Here is an 18989-nt window from a genome sequence, read left to right on the forward strand (position 1 = left end):
CCGTTCAGCTGTTCCTGTGTCCAATACAACGTCTGGGTTTCAGTCACTTTCGTTTTCTTAAAACAGTTTAGCTGCCTGTGCTGATCAGCAGCACAAAGGTTTCAGGCTTCCTGGCATACCATATATGTGAGCATAGTGCTAAAAGCGGCAGGGCTGTTTTGGCCACGTTGCCCTGGCAACAACTGGACAACAACCAGGGAGGAGACAATGTCTGGCTGACAACAGGAACCAGATGTTTAACATGCAGCAGCGACGCCGGGAAAGAACAATTAGCTTTACATCTCAACATGCGAATATTTGTTTTTGCATCTGTCTGCTAGCAGTGAATTTGAAATGCACGCCATCTTAGTGCACATACTCCATTGGAGAAATAGTAAATCAATAAATTAATTAATGGGAGGTATGCTGGTTTAATCAGTTTTCTATCTTATTCCTCTGGAATTCCTGAATAATTCCGTTTGAGTTCCAACATTATTATTAATGTTTCTCAAAAATACAGGTGATATAAGTATTACTTTAATTGAGGAGACAAAGACAAATACGTAACGTTATTAACCTGTTTCCTCTGTTCTGCTGCCCCCTAGCGGTGAATCGTTTACCCTGAAAGTCGATACTGTATATGCAGAATTTAAAGGTATATTCCAATTAAACGACAGATTCTCACAGAAAATATAATTGCAATTAATTACATTTGCTGAATTAAATCTCACAAACGAAGTTACTAAGTGGAAAGAACTTTAAAGGCGACTTCGGTCACGCTCATGAACACCGAGGAATTTCCGGTTATGCGCGTTTTTCAACGTCAATCATTTTCTACATTTAAACAAAACACGACAATTTTCCCAGTTGTACATTAATGCACCAACTTTGCTTGGTGAAATATCGTAGTCGACATGACGATGAATATAATTTAAAAATAATATTATACAGTAGCGTATATCCTGTTTTTCTCCTGCATGTGTCGATCTGTCCACTAGATGGCAGAATAATCAACAGAATAATCAACAACACAGGCTTCAATATTTTTATTGTGGCAAAATCTTCCTCTTCACACCCTTTCCTGTACAATCAATAATTTAAGAAAAAAAAAATAAGGAAAACCAGACTGGACTGGAGAAAACGCACACGCCCGCACGCGCACACACACACAAACTTGTTCTAATAAACTCAGCAGCTTTAGCCAAAATAATAGTGTTTTCTTATACAAGTCAAATCCCCCAAACACTGGAAATAAGCACTGAACCTTCCACCCCTGATAACATTTCTACAATTAAAAAAAAAAAAAAAAAAAAAAAAATACAAAAGGTTAACATACACAGACAATTAACACAGACATAACCTGAAGAAGCAAATAGGAGTTTTAAAACTGGGACTGGATGTAAAAATCGAATATTACAGCCAGCCAGGGTGTGGCTGCGGCAACAAAAGCCACCTGACATCATCACAGCGATGGAACTCTCAACTAAATCCACACGCACAACATGAGCCATCTCATCGGCTTGAGATCCCCCTTCTTCACCCTCCTGAACGGACCAGACCTGCACTGTTTATCAAGCTAGTACAAAAATAACATCATTATTTGACCACCTCTGATTTTTTTTAATCACTATTTTATTCTGAAGTTGACGTTTCCGTTAGCTTTCAGTCAAGCTGCAACTCCACAAACATATTTAGCATGTTAGCATACTTGCTAATCACTGCTGCCAAAGTATTTTAAATGAGGTGGTGAAAAGCATCTTAAAGCCCCGCCCCCCCGATCACGAGCCCCGCGCTTCCATGTTCACACGACGTTGAACTGGTCGCTTCATTAAGATACCTGACATTCTGAAATAGTGGAAAAAGATCAGGCAGCTTCAGCAGAGTGGAGTCTGATCATGATCAGCAGCTCATTTGAATCTCAGGAAACAATGAGAGATGGCGAGGAGGACGAGAGGTGGCGGCGAGGGGCCTGCTGGGCTTCCTATGGTGGAGTGGAGGGTAAAACAGCATCCTGAGAAGCCTTCTCCCGCTCCAGCAGGAGCATCTATTATTCAGAAGCTATGAATCACGGGGCAGCTTGCAGAGGTGGGAGAGACGCGGCTCCTGCAGGAGAACCAGTCAGAGCGCTTCCAGGCGTCACACACCGAACCAGCATCGGAGCCTGAACGCAGCACGGAAACATGGGACGCCCCAGTTTCCTGCAGTTGGGACGAGCTGCTCGTGTCTGACGGACGAGGCAGGCGGCGTTCTACAACCCGACAGGCGCAGCAGCAACAAGCAGCAGCCGGGATTCAACCGATATTCAACATCCATCTTTAAAAAAACAACGTCTGAACTGCAGCTCAGGATTCATAAAAGAGCAGAAAACATTCGTGAACGCATCCTTTAATGTTAAACCCTCCCTGTTATTTCACGTCTCGCTTAAAAATTGCACAAGATCATCCACGGAGTCTAAAATCGAAAGCTAAAAAAAAAAAAAACGAGGCGGTTTGGTCCTTAAAGTCGTCAGCAGTGCTGTAACGACCGTCGCCACGCATCTCTGCCATCCCATCCCTGAACGTCCCGGCAACACGTTACTGCATCCGCGGGCCAGCGAGTCAAAGACTGAAGAGCAAAAGCGTCGTATGTACAGTGGCGTGAACGGTTGGCACGAGGTCATTCAGGTGACGTACCACCCAAAATCAGTGAGAAATAATGTTTTCAATATTTAGCTCGTGACTCAGTAAAAGAGAGAAAATCTCCAGACACCAACGCAGAATCTTTAAATAACATTCTAAAAAAACAGCTACAGACAAAAATATTCATATTTGTCTCTTCAATTGACCACAATAAGCACTGGTGATTGTCTTGACTGTTCTCCAGCTCTACTTTCATATTTACACAAATCATGATGAATCTGGGATGGATCACCACTCTGGTAGTTTGTGTGACGGTGTGTGTGTGTGTGTGTGTGTATTGTGCTTGGACTCAGGTGTGACCGGACAGGTGAGGTGTCGAGAGAGTGAACAGGAAGAGAAAGAAGGAGCTCATCTCCGAACTACAAGTCCCAGAATCCACTGGGATCAAAAGGACAGGTCAGGTAAAGCAGCGCTCATGTCAGGCCTCCTGATGTTCCCGCTGTTCTCTGGTAACCATGGCAACAAGCATCCCCGGATCCCAGGTCAGAGTAGGCGGCCGCGTGGACTGGTTAGCAGTGGATCTGGCTCATACGTGCGCTCTGATATTAGTGCTCGAAGAAAAGTGTTTGATGTTCCGTCCGCGTCCCGGGAAAAAAGGAAACTGAAGGCACGCCAGTGGCGGGGGAGGGGCGCTTCACCTTTGACCTTCTGGGATCTCAGGAACCTTCAGTCGGCCGGTGAAAAGGCCCGGCTGAGGAGCAACGCCAGCTGTCCTTAGTGTCTTCGTCAGTAGCTTATCGGGTCGCTCAGTGGCGAGAGCGCGGGAGCGCGGACAGAACGGTGGAGGTGGAAACAGACGGGAAAGTGAGAAAGTGAGGGGATTTCAGCGACGCTCGCCGGAGTCAACGCCACGGACGCGTTTCTGTACATGCCGTGGCTCCAGCAGCCCGGGGGGGGACAGGACGCTCCGGTGTTGCTGGGCCCGGTAGTGGCGTGGCCTCGGGCCCCTCCCCCGTCCTCAGGAAGGCGGCGTCGACTCCTTCATCCAGGTCAGACGCCCGTTGAAACATCTCCCGTCTCCCGCCCGACTCCCTGGTTAGGAGATCTTGCAGTTGCTGCGGGTGCAGTTCTGCGGGGGGCTCTGAGGCGGGCGGCTGGACTTGGTGCGCTTCAGGCTGTTGCCCTTGGAGCCGCCGGCGGGGTTGGCCAGCGAGTACGAGCGCCCGTGCATCATGACCGCGTTCATGCCGTTGGCCATGGAGAAGGACTTGAGGTGCGACTTGATGGCGACGGGCAGCGGCAGCTTGTCGATGAGGTGGACCGGCGTGCACGACACGATGGCCCTGCAGCAGAGGTCCTGCAGGCTGAAGACTGCGGAGGAAAACGCCCCGGGGGGTTACCATGACGACAGAGTCCAGGCGGGAGCGTGCGTGTTCGGCGCCCCGTGAGCTCACCTCTGTTGGGCCTCCAGAACTTCTCCATGCCGTGCCGCATCAGCACGATGCGCGACAGCTCGGTGAACGACTCGATGACGTTGAAGTTGCACAGCGGACTCACCTCGAAGAACGTCATCCCGTTCTTCTCGGCGTAGGCGCGCGCCTGCTCGGTGGGAACCTGCCGTTTGAAGGCCAGGTGCAGGCGGTTGCCCACCAGGATCCGCGGCACACCCGGAGCATGCTGGGAAAAAAAGAGAGACGTTCCTCACCACCGAAATACTCTCAGAACCTTCAGCACCAGTGAAGAAGGAACGAGATAATCAAAAAAGACTGAGGGTGGCTAATGCTAACGCTATCAAAGTATGCTAGGCTACATATTAACACGTTTGTCTTGATTAAAAGGATGTCGATAAATAATAAACAACGTTAAATGAGATGTGATGACTGAACAGCTGAACCCTCCGTCTGGAGTGTTTAAAATGTTTCTGAGCCTGGCACATCTGAGGTGGAGCAGGAAAGACCCGGCTAAAACCTGCATTCCACAGGCCAAAAATATCACCCCCCCCCCCCCCCCCCCACACACACACACACACACACACGGATATCCTTTCTGTGTTAGTCAGGAAAGCCCCAATAAGAGAAGCTGACTAATAAGTGAACACAATAATCCACACCAGATAATGAAGCCTCACCTCATCGATCTCTCTGATCCACCTGTCGATCCCGTCGAACGACCAGCGGTTTGTGATGTCGTACACCAGCAGGATGCCCTGCAGAGACGCACCCACGTGGAGCAGGTTGTGTGTCACGTTACACACCCACACACACACAGAGTAACACGTGTGTGAGTGTGTGTGGGGGGGGTTAGAGTCTTACCTGAGCCCCGCGGGAATAAGAGCGGAAGATGGTGCAGAACCTCCCCTGTCCTGACGTGTCCCTGAGGGCAGAAACATGATGACATCATTCAGTAGCATAAACAAGAACCTGATTCCAGCTGCTGCTACTGTAGCTGCTGCTGCTGTAGCTACTGTAGCTGTAGCTGCTGCTGCTGTAGCTGCTGCTACTGTAGCTGCTGCTACTGTAGCTGCTGCTGCTGTAGCTGCTGCTGCTGTAGCTGTAGCTGCTGTAGCTGCTGCTGCTGCTGTAGCTGCTGCTACTGTAGCTGCTGCTGCTGTAGCTGCTGCTGTAGCTGCTGCTACTGTAGCTGCTGCTGTAGCTGCTGCTACTGTAGCTACTGTAGCTGCTGCTACTGTAGCTACTGTAGCTGCTGCTGCTGTAGCTGCTGCTGCTACTGTAGCTGCTGCTACTGTAGCTGCTGCTACTGTAGCTGCTACTGTAGCTGCTGCTGCTGTAGCTGCTGCTACTGTAGCTGCTGCTGTTGTTGCTTCTGCTGCTGCTGTTGTTGATGCTGCTGTAGCTGCTGCTGCGATAGCTGCTGCCAAACTCTGATTATTCTGACAGCAGCGGCTGATTCATGCAGCACGGTGTGTGTGTGTGTGTGTGTGTGTGCTCTCACCAAAGCTCCAGCTTTACTCTCCTCCCGTCTAGAAGGATGGTTGTGGTTTTGTAGTCAATTCCTGGACAAAGTGGGTGAAAGGAGGCAACATAAAGCAAACAACAACAACAACTCGCGATGACGCATCGTCCGTTTCAGCCACTTCAACTAAACTGGGGGAGAAATTTCCAGTTCTCCTCTGGGTTTGTGGCGCTACAGCTGCTGCACAGATCCCTGCCAGCAGTGGGCGCCGCAGGAGCACCCGTGCTTTTGCCCTAACGTTAACTTCTGCTTTGGAAACGTCTGGACGCAGCAGCAGCCGAAAATGTCCCGTTAGCGTCGATGCTAGCGCCCTCACGCCCCTCTGTACGTGTGTCAACACCAAACAGTTACACTGTTAAAAAAGTTCAGTGTTTATGGTTGAGCTCTTGGGGGAGGGGGGGGAGGGGGGGGGGGGGGCAGGCGGCTAACTGGTTTGTTGCTGGGCACCTCAGACAAACCAGTCTGACTGCTACAACCTGCTGCGCCTCTTCGTGTCTGCTCCAGGTCCCCGTGGTCCTCACAGAGGTGGTAGAACCTGAGGCCTAATAGAGGAGCTGTTATATTCAGCCGTGGTGTCAGTGAACGCAACAGTTGTGTTGAGGTGCGTTGAACAGAACTGGGCCCATCCGTGTACCCAGTAAATCAACAGCACTTTTCCTGGAAGCCTCCTGGCAAAGGACCAACGGAGGGAGACCATCTCTCAGCCCCGCTCACACACACACACACACACACACACAAACACACACACGTGCATCAGCATGTGCTGCTTAACAACATCACCAATCGCTTCCAATTTTCCAGGCAACGCGAAGCTGCTGCTGAGCCACAGAGCTGATCTGAGGCCAGGAGGGAGCGCGTCCTCTCTGCTGGTCCCCAGGTCTCCTCTGATATCTCATCATCATCATCAGCTGCTCACACACCCCGAAAACAGGCGTCTCTATTCCAGACTCGGACATTTTGGAGAATCCAGTGAATTGAACATACGTTTGTCACTGGGATGAGTCGGGCCGGATGGTTCCTGTCATGCAGGTGAACCCCCCTCGGAGCGAACGTGCACGCTGCGACAGCTGCCGCCAGTGTCCAGAGCCACAAAGGAACAATGGAGGCGGGAAGCTGCCGGAGCCCCGGGGAATATTCCACCGCTGCCGGACGCAGAAAAGCTGCAGACTTTCCAGATTCCTGCTGGCGGCGCTCCAGGCTCCGCCCACAGCGCACCTTCACACCTCCCCGAGATTAGAGATGGTGATTCGTGACCGATCAGAGCCACGCTCACCGACGGCCTTCGGATCTGCCGTCCGTCCCGATTCTCAGCGCCCCGAATATTCTGGCTCGTCGCCAGCGTTCCCATTCCCTCCGAGTTGACCTGCCCTCGCCACGGGGCTGGAAATCAAGAGTGAGGCTTCTGCGCACGTGCGTGTGCATGCTAAAGCACGTTTATCTGCATTCCGTTGCACTTTGGTGGTTGAAGAAAGTGTTTGATCCATCGTTTAAGGAAAGTAGCGACTCGTGACGCACACACACACACGCACACACACACTCTAGGGACCTGGGGTGAAAAGGGCTGACTGTGCTGACTCATGAGTTTTCCAGGAACGCCGCTTCCTCGGGGAATCGTCGGTGACAGATCTCGGCGGCGCCCTGAGGAGACGATCTGTTTCTAATCCCCCATCAGGAGCCGCGCAGCGGCGCCGTTTAATCCCAGCTCAAATTTATCAAATGACTCCGAGATTCTGTGTAAACGGCAACAGTTAATCCGGAGATAAAGTTCCTCCAGAAGGGGTCGTCTCAGCACGCCGCCGCCCAAGATACGAATATTAAAAGCATTGAATACATGAAACAGCCCTAAAATAGCCGTTTATAATACATATAGATGTGAATCTCCCTTTTTTTTAAATTAAATTCTGGGTCAAACCGGCTCATTTATGTAGGAGATACTTGTTATTAAATAAAGATGATTGACTTTTAAAATTCATTGAAGAACGTGACTCATTTTTTAATCAGGAAATTCTTTCATTATCAACCAGTTTAATCCCAGAACTCCGCAAATATCCTCCATATTAGCCGTTCCTGGCATAAGAAATATTCAGAGCGAAGCCCAAGAACCACATGTGACTACTCAGCGGGGTGGACGGGGCCACGGGACTCCGACATCTATAGGCAGCTACGCTAATGTAAGTATTCTATGACTCATGTAAACTGGTAGCTTTAGCCATATGCTAATTACACCCAATAACACCTGAGGAGCTCAGCCGTGCGTGGAACGTGCACGGCATGTTCCAGCGGAGCGAGCAGAGGGACTCACCGCTGCTGTAGGCGTACGGGGACTCGGCCGAGCCGTCCTGCAGGCTGTCCAGGATCTCCCCTTTGCCCACGTCGCTGTCGCCAACCAGCAGGAACTTGAGCAGGTAGTCGTAGCTCTTGACCGGGCTGCCCTGGCTGCCCATCCTGACCCACACCAGGGGCGGCAAAAACACAGGTGGGGGGGCTGCAAACTCTTCCTGCCTGCAGGGGGACGGGCACCGCACTCCCACCCCGGATGTTGTCGTAAAAACCACCCCAAAAGCAACGTCCCTTATCCCATTCACTCTTTAGTTGAGTATCAAAGGTTCTTTGGTTTTTTTTTTACACTAAAATCTTCAGCAGATACCAAAAATGTGTTCCAGAAATGGGACGCATCCTCCCCCCCCAAAGACAAGAATGGGAATAGTTTGGACACAAGTGATGCTCAGCAGGGGACAAATCTGATGTCAACAACTGGTCGTGTCCATCAAACCAGTGACTGACAGGTTATAAATAGGTAAGAACGGTCTAAGATTCCTGTCGGAGCCCAAGAGCCATCGTCCTAACAGCGGATTAGCGTCGGTAGAAGAGGAAAAAGCAGAGTAAGGGAGGATGGATGTGGACGGGATGTCTATGTGAGGAAGAAAAACAAGCTCATTGTTTGAAACAGTTGTAGTAATGCTGCCGCTGCCTGTTAAAACTCTGCACTTTATCCACATATAACCGTGCTGAGATTATTATACGTCATCACCGACACTGACTCGCAAAAACAATTAAACTGCGTGTTTTTCTTTTTAAATTTACGTTCCCAAAGAAGCTTTCTGGCCAAGTTAGCAAGGGAACAACAAGCTAGTGCTGGCTGTGCCAGCTAGCTTAGCTATGACCAATGCTGCCAACATGGCCAAAACAGTCACCAGAAAAGACTGTATTTTAACGACAAAGCAACGTTATGCTAAGCTACGCAGCTCCACACCGGGCCTCGTTTAACGCTGCCCGTGCTTTTAACCAGACCACCCCACGCAACAAAACAAGAGTGTTAGAGTACAAAAGCTAATGGCTAACTCAGCTAGCCTGAGCTCAACTTTAACCGACGTCCGTGTAATTTCCAGGCCCCCTCACCGCGGGATGTCCCCAAAATGCCGTTATCTGCAGCTGCGATCACAACGGCTCGACATGCTTGCGTCCAGTCAGAATTTCGATCGCAGTTCACGGACCTTCCATTTCTCTCCGTTATAATGGGTCCTAATCACAGCTGCGCTGGTCGGTGTCGCAGCACAGACGAGAATCGCTGCTGTCAGATCTGCTCCTGCCTCCTCCAGGTTCCCGCCCTAGCGACGCAAGCCCCGCCCAGGCCCCCCGCGATTGGACCCCGGCGCCGCACGGAGACGAGTGGCGGCGCTGATTGGCTGAGCGAGCTGTCCATCAACGCTCGCTGTCAACAACAAGCAGATGGCGAGAAGGTGGGAAACAAAGATGATTCACTTCTCACAGAATCCATCCAGAACAAAGACAAAGAAATCTCATTATCTACCAGAAACATCGGCCCTAAGGGGGGTTTCCCACCAGGTAGATGAAGTTAGGACACAGATAAATAATGGACAATTTAGCTGGACTTTGGGGGAAAATCGGTTTTGTGGTATTTTGTGTGAAAAGGATTGAAAATGATGAATAAATATGTCTCAATTCCTGCAAGAAATAAGATTTTAACATCTTGGACTATTCTTTTAAATAAACAAAACAACCAAATTGAGGTTTAATGATTTTAATAAGTAATTCAATTCAAAATGAGAGCATTAAAATCTTTAACAATGAAGAAATAAGACTGATGAAAAAGGTAGAAACACACAAAAAGATTACATTTCAAGAACTGAACTGGGATCAATAAATAAAGCTATTATTAAAAACATTCTATGTTCAACACTGTAATGTAAAATCCAATTTGATCGTTATAGTGACACAAACCAGCGTTGGCAAATGTAATGTTCACCTTTGATGGATCTAATAATGAGCTTATTAAAAGAGAAATCAAACAAAATTGATTAAAAACTCAGGAAAGGCACAACAATAATAGTAGAAATATAAATCCAACAAACTAAAATCTGAATTTCTTCATCTCTCTCTACAAGTCAAGTAATTTCAGTAAAGTATTTTAATTTTGACAGAAATAACATTTAGAATAAATAAATTTTAAAATAAATGTCCAGTAATTAAAATTATGATTAATGATATTCAAGCTTAGTGCAGTAAAACTCTGGATTTGTTGACTCGTGTTAGTAGATTGTAACAGCTGCATCATAAAATCGCCTTTTGTGTTCTGAAGTGTCAGTTTATGTAACTGCATCACAGTTGGACGTTTGATCACCGCGCTGCAGCTATTTATAGAATCTTTCTTCCCTATAGTAGCAGCAGCTACAGTAGCAGCTACAGCAGCAGCTACAGTAGCAGCTACAGTAGCAGCTACAGCAGCAGTAGCTACAATAGCAGTAGCTACAGTAGCAGCAGCTACAGTAGCAGGAGCTACAGTAGCAGCAGCTACAGTAGCAACAGCAGCTACAGTAGCAGTAGCTACAGTAGCAGCAGCTACAGTAGCAGCAGCTACAGCAGCAGTAGCTACAGTAGCAGCAGCTACAGTAGCAGGAGCTACAGTAGCAACAGCAGCTACAGTAGCAGCTACAGTAGCAGCTACAGCTGCAGCAACAGCAGCTACAGTAGCAGCAGCAGCTAAAGTAGCAGCAGCTACAGCAGCAGGAGCTACAGTAGCAGGAGCTACAGTAGCAACAGCAGCTACAGTAGCAGCTACAGCTGCAGTAGCTACAGTAGCAGCAGCTACAGTAGCAGGAGCTACAGTAGCAACAGCAGCTACAGTAGCAGCTACAGCTGCAGCAACAGCAGCTACAGTAGCAGCAGCAGCTAAAGTAGCAGCAGCTACAGTAGCAGGAGCTACAGTAGCAACAGTAGCTACAGTAGCAGCAGCTACAGTAGCAGCAGCTACAGCAGCAGTAGCTACAGTAGCAGCAGCTACAGTAGCAGGAGCTACAGTAGCAACAGCAGCTACAGTAGCAGCTACAGCTGCAGCAACAGCAGCTACAGTAGCAGCAGCAGCTACAGTAGCAGCTACAGCTGCAGCAACAGCAGCTACAGTAGCAGCAGCAGCTAAAGTAGCAGCAGCTACAGCAGCAGCTACAGCAGCAGCAGCTACAGCTGCAGCAGCAGCATCCTGTGATGGTTTAAAGTGGTGAGAGGTGACCCAGAACCACCGTGTAACCGAAGCAGCGCTGAGCTGACTAGCAGAGTCTGAAGCCCAGCAGGAATGAGGACCCGGTGATGAAGGTGGTTCTGTTGGGTCACATTAATCTGTGGCAACTGCACGTGTGTCAGAAGTGACTTTAAACGTGGTCAAGTACTTCAGCTTTCACTTGTTTTATATCAAGGTTACCCAACGTCAAAAACAGGTGGGCGGATAAAAAGCACATTTACTTTAAACGTAGTGAAGAATCAAGGTAGCATAAATCAACAAAATAACCCTGAAGAGGGGAAGGGGTTAATCAGCACATGCCAGATTCATTTCTGCTGCTGATGGAGGTTTGAGGTTTTGTGGTGTTGTGTGTTTGCTGCTCTTTTCTGCTGGGACCGAGTGGCTCATGTTGGTCCTCAAGGTCTATGCAGTTAAACCCAGAAGAGTTCCCCCAGCTTCTCCACATGTTCCATCGCTCCCCTTTGATTCATTTTGTTCTCTGGCTTCTCTCAGTCGCTCTTGGTGGTTTTGTGCCTCCAGGGGTAAATCAGCTCCCCGACAAACAGCTTCTTGACCAGAGCTGCCCAGGAATCTTTGGGGTAGCAGCTGTAGGTGGGGACGCGGTAGCGCTGAACCACAGCGCTGCACTTGAGAGGGTTGATCTGAGGAGGGACACGCATCAAAGCTCACAACGAGCGCGGACACGGACCGAAGAGCACCAATCGGGATTCCAAAGTTAAAGTCTCCGTATTCTACAGCACTTGTGAGGTCTCACCTCCATCAGCAGGTGAAGGGCTGTCCCGGGCTCCTCACACAGCACCCTGAACTTCACACCCTCTGTGGAGGTCACGACACACACGTTAGCAAAAGGAAGGAGAAGTTTATCGGTATAAGGTGTTATTAAGGTGCTATTACTGCATATAATCCACAGGGCTATAGCTAACTGTTAGCATGCAAATGTAATCAGATCTTTCTGTAAATCCAGCTGGTTATAACACCAGTAGTCTTCAATTAATTAGTTCATTTAAAGAATAGCACATTTAGTCCTTTGTCTCAGATTAAAGAGAACAAACACAAACGGGTTGTGAGGAGTACCTGCCAGCTGGTAGGGTTGGCACACACGGAGGCCGACGGCGAACAGAGGGAAAGAGTTGATAATGTCCACGCTGAGGTGGAGGACACCCTGGAACATCACCACCACCAGCCGCAACTGCACAAGACAAGAGGAGACAGGAGGATAGAGGCAGCAGGTCTGGAGGGGGTCACATGCATCGCTAAGCTACAGCGCATCCCTGGTGAAAGCTTAAAGGAAGCACGGATGGGAATCTCACACGTTCCCATGATTTCCGGATTGTTGAGGAGAACCTCTGGTTTTCGCTGAGACTGCCCTGGAACATCTTCCATCTGAAACTGAGCTGACCGTCTAATCCAAGCAGGCTTCTGTGGCTGAGACAGAAGTGGAAACCGCACTCAACCACCTCCAGACCTCTGGTATGTTTGAAGAAGCTGGCAGGGCTGACGACCACGGCAGAATGTTTCCACATGCCGGATGGTTTCAAAGGCGTCCTGCTCCCGGAGGCTGCTGGAAGGCCTCCGCCTCATCAGCTCCGAGGCTGCATTTACTGCTCTAGAACTCACTGATCGCTCCATGAATAAAACATCCAAAAGAGCGGAAAGTTCTCCCGTCAAAACTTTCTCAACTCGATAAAAGAGCAGGAAAATCCGAACGTTCATCTTGTCACTGGATTATTTCCGAGCCGAGGCATTTGGATTTGTGCGTCTTAGGAAGGTTATCAAACCAAACCTGGATGGAGAAGAATCCCGCCTGCAGCTGCAGGAGCGACGCTGACTCAGAGCTGTGAGGAGTTTAACATCTTTACACGCAAACTGTCTCACCAGAGTGAAGACCAGGTAGTAGAGCGCCGTGGTGGGCAGCAGGAACAGCAGGATGGTGAAGAGCAGAGTCCCGATGAAGAGCTGCAACAAGCACAGCTGCAGTCAGCGGCTGCACCTCAGCAACGGTCCCTGAGCGTGTGTGTGGTTCACCTGGTCCAGGTCGTAGGAGCAGGAGTCCACTCTCTGCCGCAGGACGTTCCACTTCTTTCCTCTGAAGAGCCTCCAGAGAGACGAGAGGCCGTAGATCTTCAGACAGTACAACCTGACAGACACGCGGCACATCAGAGGGAGAAGGAAACCAGCATCAGACACAGCAGCGAGCCGCTCGTGTGTGTGTGTGTCTGTGTGTGTGTGTGGCCCTTCACGATCCCTGCTGATGGAGAGGAACTGGTGAAAAAGGCATCACCCCGTGAGGGTTAGCTTCTTTAGGCTGCTGCTAATAATTAGCTGCATTTCCGCAGCGTGAAGGTCAACAGGGACCAAACATAAACTAGGCTTATTCTACTCGGCTCTGCAAAGAAATTAGACTTTTTAGCTTTGCTCTGATTAAGAGAAAGAACCGTGTCAGCGTGTTCTCTGTAATCACGCTGCAGCCGACATCATTTCAGGGCTGAAACCCATCTGAGGTAGGCGGCTCACTTTAATCACCCCAGAGAAAACCATAAAGACATCATTGATCAAATGTAAACATGCTCCCATGAACATGCTGCAGCACCCAGCAGCTACCGTGAGCATCCTTCTAAAACCAACTGTGAAGCAGAAGAAAAGCTTTGAAGTAAAAGTGAGCTGTGGTGTCAGGCGGAGATATTTTTAGGTTCAGGGAGACAGATTTAATGAGGCCCTCTGACAAAGCTTTTCAGACTGACTTTAAATATGCTCCTGTGTTCACAGAGCCGCTGGAGCATAAATATGTAACCAGAAGAGCGGGTAATAATTTAATATGCAGCCCGAGCGAAGGAGCGATGCTATCTTTGGAGCAGATGCATAATTTAGGCAATCGTCCCCCTCCTCCAGTGCCCAACACTGATACAACAGTGTGCCGCCTTCCATCGCACCACGCACTCTCCCACAGCCATTATCAGCATTTAAACACATTTAAATTCACGTCTGCGGAGGTGAACGTCGACGCCACGGCTCAGGTTCAACAATACCGGGAATTAGGTTGGCTGAATCCTTACAGGACTCCACGGGAGGATTAAGAGTTTCGTTTGAGTGGTCTGAGACAAACTGCATTTAGAACGTTCAGACAGATTATGCTGTAACACGTCGCAGCCTCGTGGTGGCGCTACAAGGACATAAGCACCAACTCAGTTTTTAAAGGTTGGTCATCCTGAAACAGTGAAAGCTGCAGCGACCATTAGCGAAGCTGCCTGAGCAGCTTTTGGCAGGTTCATTGTGGAGATGTTGCAGTCAGACATGCAGCAACCACGACCACTGTGTCACATGTTCAGAGCCACATCAAACCTGAAGCAACTGAATAGACCAGAAAGCAAACTTAAGGAATTTAAGCCTTCACAAAGCCGTCTGACCCATGGGTGCACTTAACTGTGACGTAAAACAAAGCAGCCTCTTCAGAAGAGCTGAGTCAGGAGGTGAATGTGTGGTTCTATCCCTTCTAGATAGAGATCAGTAATGAATCAAACGGCTCTTCCACTGCAGAAACAGGATTTATTCGGCTAGAAATGATCTCTGGATGGTTTCCTGAACCATAGGAGCAGTAGTGTCATTTTCTATTTGTAGACAAAGCGGATTTAACAGATCAGAGGTCTCATTTAAATCCAGTTTGATTCCTGCACCCACTGGACTTCATTCTTGTTCCTCACAGGAAACCGTGCACTCCGTTTGGGGGGGTCAGTGACGTCCGTTTATGGCCGAAAATGGTTGTGTCGAGTAACATTTTGAGTTATCTGCACTTTAGGATGGGTCCTGTCAGCATATTATGGTCTAAAATACTTGTAGATTTGACTGCCCTTCCATCATTTTAGTCATTGTCTTTGTTTAGTGGATAAAATCTTCTCTTTTGCTATTTGGGTTTGAAGCCTGGACAAAGAATTTCACTTATAGGTCAAATAAGAGCTCTAGTTAAAACATCTGCTGTGACCTAAATGGATTGAAAATGATGCCCCAATCATTTGCGCCCCCTGCTGGAACTCCGGAGAAGCAAATAACTAATATCTGCATGAAAACTCATACAACTTTCATTATGGCATTTTTTTAAATGACCTGCGATGGTCACATTTTCTAATCCATGTTCGCTTGATTTTGGGGTAAGTCAGTTGTTTGTGCATATGATTATGTAAGAAATGAATGAAAGAACTTTAGTGCTCATGATTCAGGCGGAAACTCCATAACCATTAATTTCATAGAGTGAAAAACAGCCCATGTGGCTCCAGCTCACCGGGCTCCATACACGTAGAAGCAGTAGATGTGGAAGGTGAGCAGAGCAACCATGTCAGACAGCAGTGACAGAGCAAAGGTGATGCCCAGGCACGCAGACAGTCCTCCATACCAAAGAATGGTCTCAATGAAGGGAGACATTAGGTGGATGTAGCCTGGAAAAGGAACCAAATGTGTGACTAACATCAGGACTTACATCAAGGAGGCTTTAGCTGAGGTACTGTACATGCACAGAGAGAACACAGGACACTGGTGTGCAGGATTCATGGCACAACTTACTGATCCAGAGGTGGATGTGATACAGGAAAAAGCGTCCAAGGACCTGGTCCAAGGCCCGGTTCATCTTCAGCCCTGCAGGAGCCCCCATCAGCCACTGCAACAGCTCTTCCAGCTCTTTAGCTACATGCTGACAAAGAATTTAATTGATTAATTGTTGGGACGATGTTAATCAGTCGACGAGAGGCAACTTAACTACTGTAGTTCCAGGATTAGAGATTAAAATGACAAAACATTCTTTATCGTGGAAGATTTTTGACCTTCTGGAGTGAGGAAAAACCCTGCCGTGGGGCCTGACTTACGTCGGCAGCAGGGAGCAGCGCGTTGGCTATGATACTGATGCGATTGTCTCTGTAGAGCCATGACATGAGCAGCACGCCGAGAGCCACGTCGACCAGAAGCGACACCAAGATGTTGGCTTTCCTGCAGACAGACAGAAATCTTTCCATTTACACACCTAAACAAGGGTCAACCCTGAACGTGCATCTGAGGAAAGCTTTGGCAGGTGAGCCGAGGTGTCACAACTCTCCAAATCTGCAAAAATACGTCTGCAACATCACCTCATGAAGGGAGTGTGACCTGCAGCTGGCTTCACTGAGCTCAGCGTCCTCATGTGTTCGGTTCTGTAGCTCCACTGGTCACATGTGGACAGTTTACTGGACAGGAACCGCAGCGGATAAAGATTGAAGAGCCTGAAATCAAATGATACGAGGAGGATAACGGCAAATAGCAGAAATGTGCGGAACTCATTCAGTTGGGGAAAAGCAGGTTTGTGCATTTCTCACGAGAAGTTACAGATCCTGGTCCACTTGGAAAGCAGCCAGCTGATCAGCAGACACAAAGGTACAGAGGCCTGTTTGAGCAGCTCAACGATGATGCTCGCTTCTCGACCTTGAGACTGCCAGTGCGTCGACTTCAGCGGCCCATCGTCATATCTGTCCAGGAAGAAGAGAGGTCGGCTGCGGGCCACCGTCTGGAAGACCTGGAGAACCACGAGTCAAAGTTGAAATAGCAACAAGCTCCTTCATCTCACGTGTCACCTGTGTCTGTACCTCTCTCAGCTCCGATGGTGGATCTGTGTCAGGGACTTCTATGGGGTGAAGCTGTGACTGCATCACCTTCCTCTGTTCATAGTGGATTAAGATCATCTTCTCCTCGTCTCCCAGCTCTTCTTCATTATCTTCCCCTGATTCTCTATCACATCCCTTGATCTTTCCATTCTTTTTTGCAGCCTTGCAAGAAGTTGTACTTCCATCTTTTTCAAGAGGACAAATACATTTCACTCAACCCAGATTTTCTAACACGCACATGATCTTTTCCCTTCAGAGGTCTGTATAATCACAAATAGGAGACTTACTCAGATCCTGATAGATGACGTGACAGTTAAAGCCCATCTTGCCAATCGTGCGACTGAGCTGGAGCCAGCAATCCTGAGGAAAGATTGTGCTGAGGTCTCTCAGGAAGCTTTCCATGTGTTCCTGACCCTCTTTAGGTATACTCCACGAGCCCAATACTGACAGCTCAACACCACTTTGGGAACGCATCTGCAACAGAAGTACCATGTTGAACAGAGAGAAAAGACTACTAATACATTCTAACTCCTTAATTACTACTTGTGACAATACTAATCCCCACCAATATAACGTAAACTTTTAACCTGACCTGCTGGAGGTACTGTTTGACCTGTCCAGGTATGAATGGGTAATGGATCACGGCCAGCACCACAGCAGAATCATGGCCAGGCATCCAGTGGCCAACCAGCAGCCCACTATCTGCCTGGTTACAGCACTGTGGGAAGAAGATCCTCAGCACCATGACTTCTGTCTCAGCTTACTTTGCAGTGTTTTTAATGACCTGAGTGAAAGATTTAAAAAAAAAAAGACACATAAGACAACATCTGCCTCTGCAAGGTAGCAGTTAAAAACCAAAGTCATAAATCATAAATCACTACATCTTGGTGTAGCATCTCTTTCAGTTCGTTAGATACAACCTGAAAAGCTATATTCTATTTCTAAGATTATATTAACTGATCTAAAGATTCTATTTTATATTGATCATTGGCACAGCTTTTTTCCAAAATATACATTCATGGAAACTACTATTAACTACACAAAACAAGATGATAAAAAGAAAACTAATATAATAAGCCTACTATACATTTTTAATGGAAACTTGTGGGTAAAGGTAAGCGTACACACAAAATCAACAAAATAAAAATACTTGAAAATTTGCCAAACTTAATCCCTTTTTAATCACGGGGTGGACACTCAATTTACAAAATTCATCATAAACCAGAACGGGACTAGATAAATGACCTTCATGTCCTTCAAATATTGAGTTTGAAGCTATTGTTGTTGTGGCAACAGAGTATTAAGCCCTGGGCATAATAGCGATTGGTGACAGAAATATCAATAGGCAAACAGGGAAGTAGGTTAACGCTTTTAAGCAAATAAAATATGAAGAACACACGTCCCTTGTTAAGCAGTTGAATTAATAAAGGATTAACAGTGAAGCAAAGTCGATAAAAAAAAACCCAACTCTATTCTTGTAATTTACGAATTTGTTAAAACTATGGTAAATATTTAAGGTTTTATATCTCTAAGCCTGAACCAAGATATATGAAAGAGTACAGCAGTACGATAATCCTTTAACAGCAGCAAATGTATCGCAATAGTCAAAAACGACTGCGTTTCTTACCTCCTTTAATGCCAACGCGGGGTTTCGCCTTTCATTTAAATCATCGATAACATTTTAGCTAAGTGCAGAGCGACGCCATATTTGTTTATAGTCCAGCGCATAAAACATTCCGGCTAGAAACATATTTCATCTTTTTTCGACCGCTCCCATTAATCGGAACGTTAACAACGTAGAAAAAACAAAAAACAAAAAACACAACCCTAAAATCGAGTACATTAAAAAATAACGATTTTTTTTTTTTTTTGTACATTATATGTCCAAAATGCTATTAAGCTGATGAAAATAAAATGGGGCACATTACTGGGCATTGACGCTATAAAAACAACAGTATAAGAAACTCAATCAATATACACTATTAGTGCAATAATAACCCAATATAGACCCCCCAAAATAAGAACAAGCATAAGAACAAGAATAATAAGAATCCTCACCACTGGTTGTGTGCTTCTTTCGCAGAAATTAGGTGGTGGCTCAACTGTAGATTGTTTTTATCTCATCCAGTAGTGACATGGCAAGAAAAGAGCGGGGTGAAAATGCACTCAAGTAATCACGATAAATATCAGGGATACAATGCATCTTGTCGTCCTCAAGGAAGACTTGAAATTTACTAACTTACTTTAATAATTTAAGATTTTAAA

The 18989-nt window shown here is 47.4% G+C and overlaps 2 protein-coding genes across 3 annotated transcripts; both read right to left on the reverse strand.

Moving 5' to 3' along the window:
- Positions 1–1010: 1010 nt before the first annotated feature.
- Positions 1011–9189, reverse strand: rab40c (RAB40c, member RAS oncogene family). The gene is made up of 6 exons (XM_003964961.3): positions 7873–9189; positions 5550–5610; positions 4910–4970; positions 4726–4803; positions 4052–4274; positions 1011–3968 (listed from the first exon to the last, which is right to left on the reverse strand). The coding sequence occupies exons 1-6, from the start codon at positions 8012–8014 to the stop codon at positions 3694–3696; spliced, it is 840 nt and encodes a 279-aa protein (XP_003965010.1). The 5' UTR covers positions 8015–9189; the 3' UTR covers positions 1011–3693.
- A 1758-nt stretch (positions 9190–10947) lies between these two features.
- On the reverse strand, positions 10948–18964 carry pigq (phosphatidylinositol glycan anchor biosynthesis, class Q). 2 transcript variants are annotated; one of them, XM_011604307.2, is made up of 14 exons: positions 18783–18964; positions 17317–17508; positions 17012–17198; positions 16707–16909; positions 16440–16636; positions 16215–16346; positions 15957–16077; positions 15658–15784; positions 15380–15533; positions 13132–13243; positions 12982–13062; positions 12181–12295; positions 11861–11922; positions 10948–11747 (listed from the first exon to the last, which is right to left on the reverse strand). In XM_011604307.2, exons 2-14 carry the CDS (start codon positions 17467–17469, stop codon positions 11595–11597), a joined length of 1797 nt encoding a protein of 598 aa, XP_011602609.1. In that variant the 5' UTR covers positions 17470–17508; positions 18783–18964; the 3' UTR covers positions 10948–11594. The 2 variants fall into 2 exon arrangements, with proteins under 2 accessions (XP_011602609.1, XP_011602608.1); XM_011604306.2 differs by lacking the exon at positions 18783–18964 and adding an exon at positions 18352–18471.
- Positions 18965–18989: the final 25 nt, after the last annotated feature.

This window comes from Takifugu rubripes, chromosome 5, assembly GCF_901000725.2.
Source record: "Takifugu rubripes chromosome 5, fTakRub1.2, whole genome shotgun sequence".
Lineage (NCBI taxonomy): Eukaryota > Metazoa > Chordata > Actinopteri > Tetraodontiformes > Tetraodontidae > Takifugu > Takifugu rubripes.

What these genes read in the sequence shown, in the direction of transcription:
- rab40c (XM_003964961.3), bottom strand. Translation starts at nt 8,014, where the DNA reads ATGGGCAGCCAGGGCAGCCCGGTCAAGAGCTACGACTACCTGCTCAAG. An exon ending in AGAGTAAAGCTGGAGCTTTG is followed by an intron (nt 4,971 to 5,549) that starts GTGAGAGCACAC and finishes TTCTGCCCTCAG; the next exon opens with GGACACGTCAGGACAGGGGA. An exon ending in GGATCAGAGAGATCGATGAG is followed by an intron (nt 4,275 to 4,725) that starts GTGAGGCTTCAT and finishes TTTTTTTCCCAG; the next exon opens with CATGCTCCGGGTGTGCCGCG.
- pigq (XM_011604307.2), bottom strand. Translation starts at nt 17,469, where the DNA reads ATGGTGCTGAGGATCTTCTTCCCACAGTGCTGTAACCAGGCAGATAGT. An exon ending in GGTCACACTCCCTTCATGAG is followed by an intron (nt 16,078 to 16,214) that starts GTGATGTTGCAG and finishes GTCTGTCTGCAG; the next exon opens with GAAAGCCAACATCTTGGTGT. An exon ending in TTCTACGTGTATGGAGCCCG is followed by an intron (nt 13,244 to 15,379) that starts GTGAGCTGGAGC and finishes CGTGTCTGTCAG; the next exon opens with GTTGTACTGTCTGAAGATCT.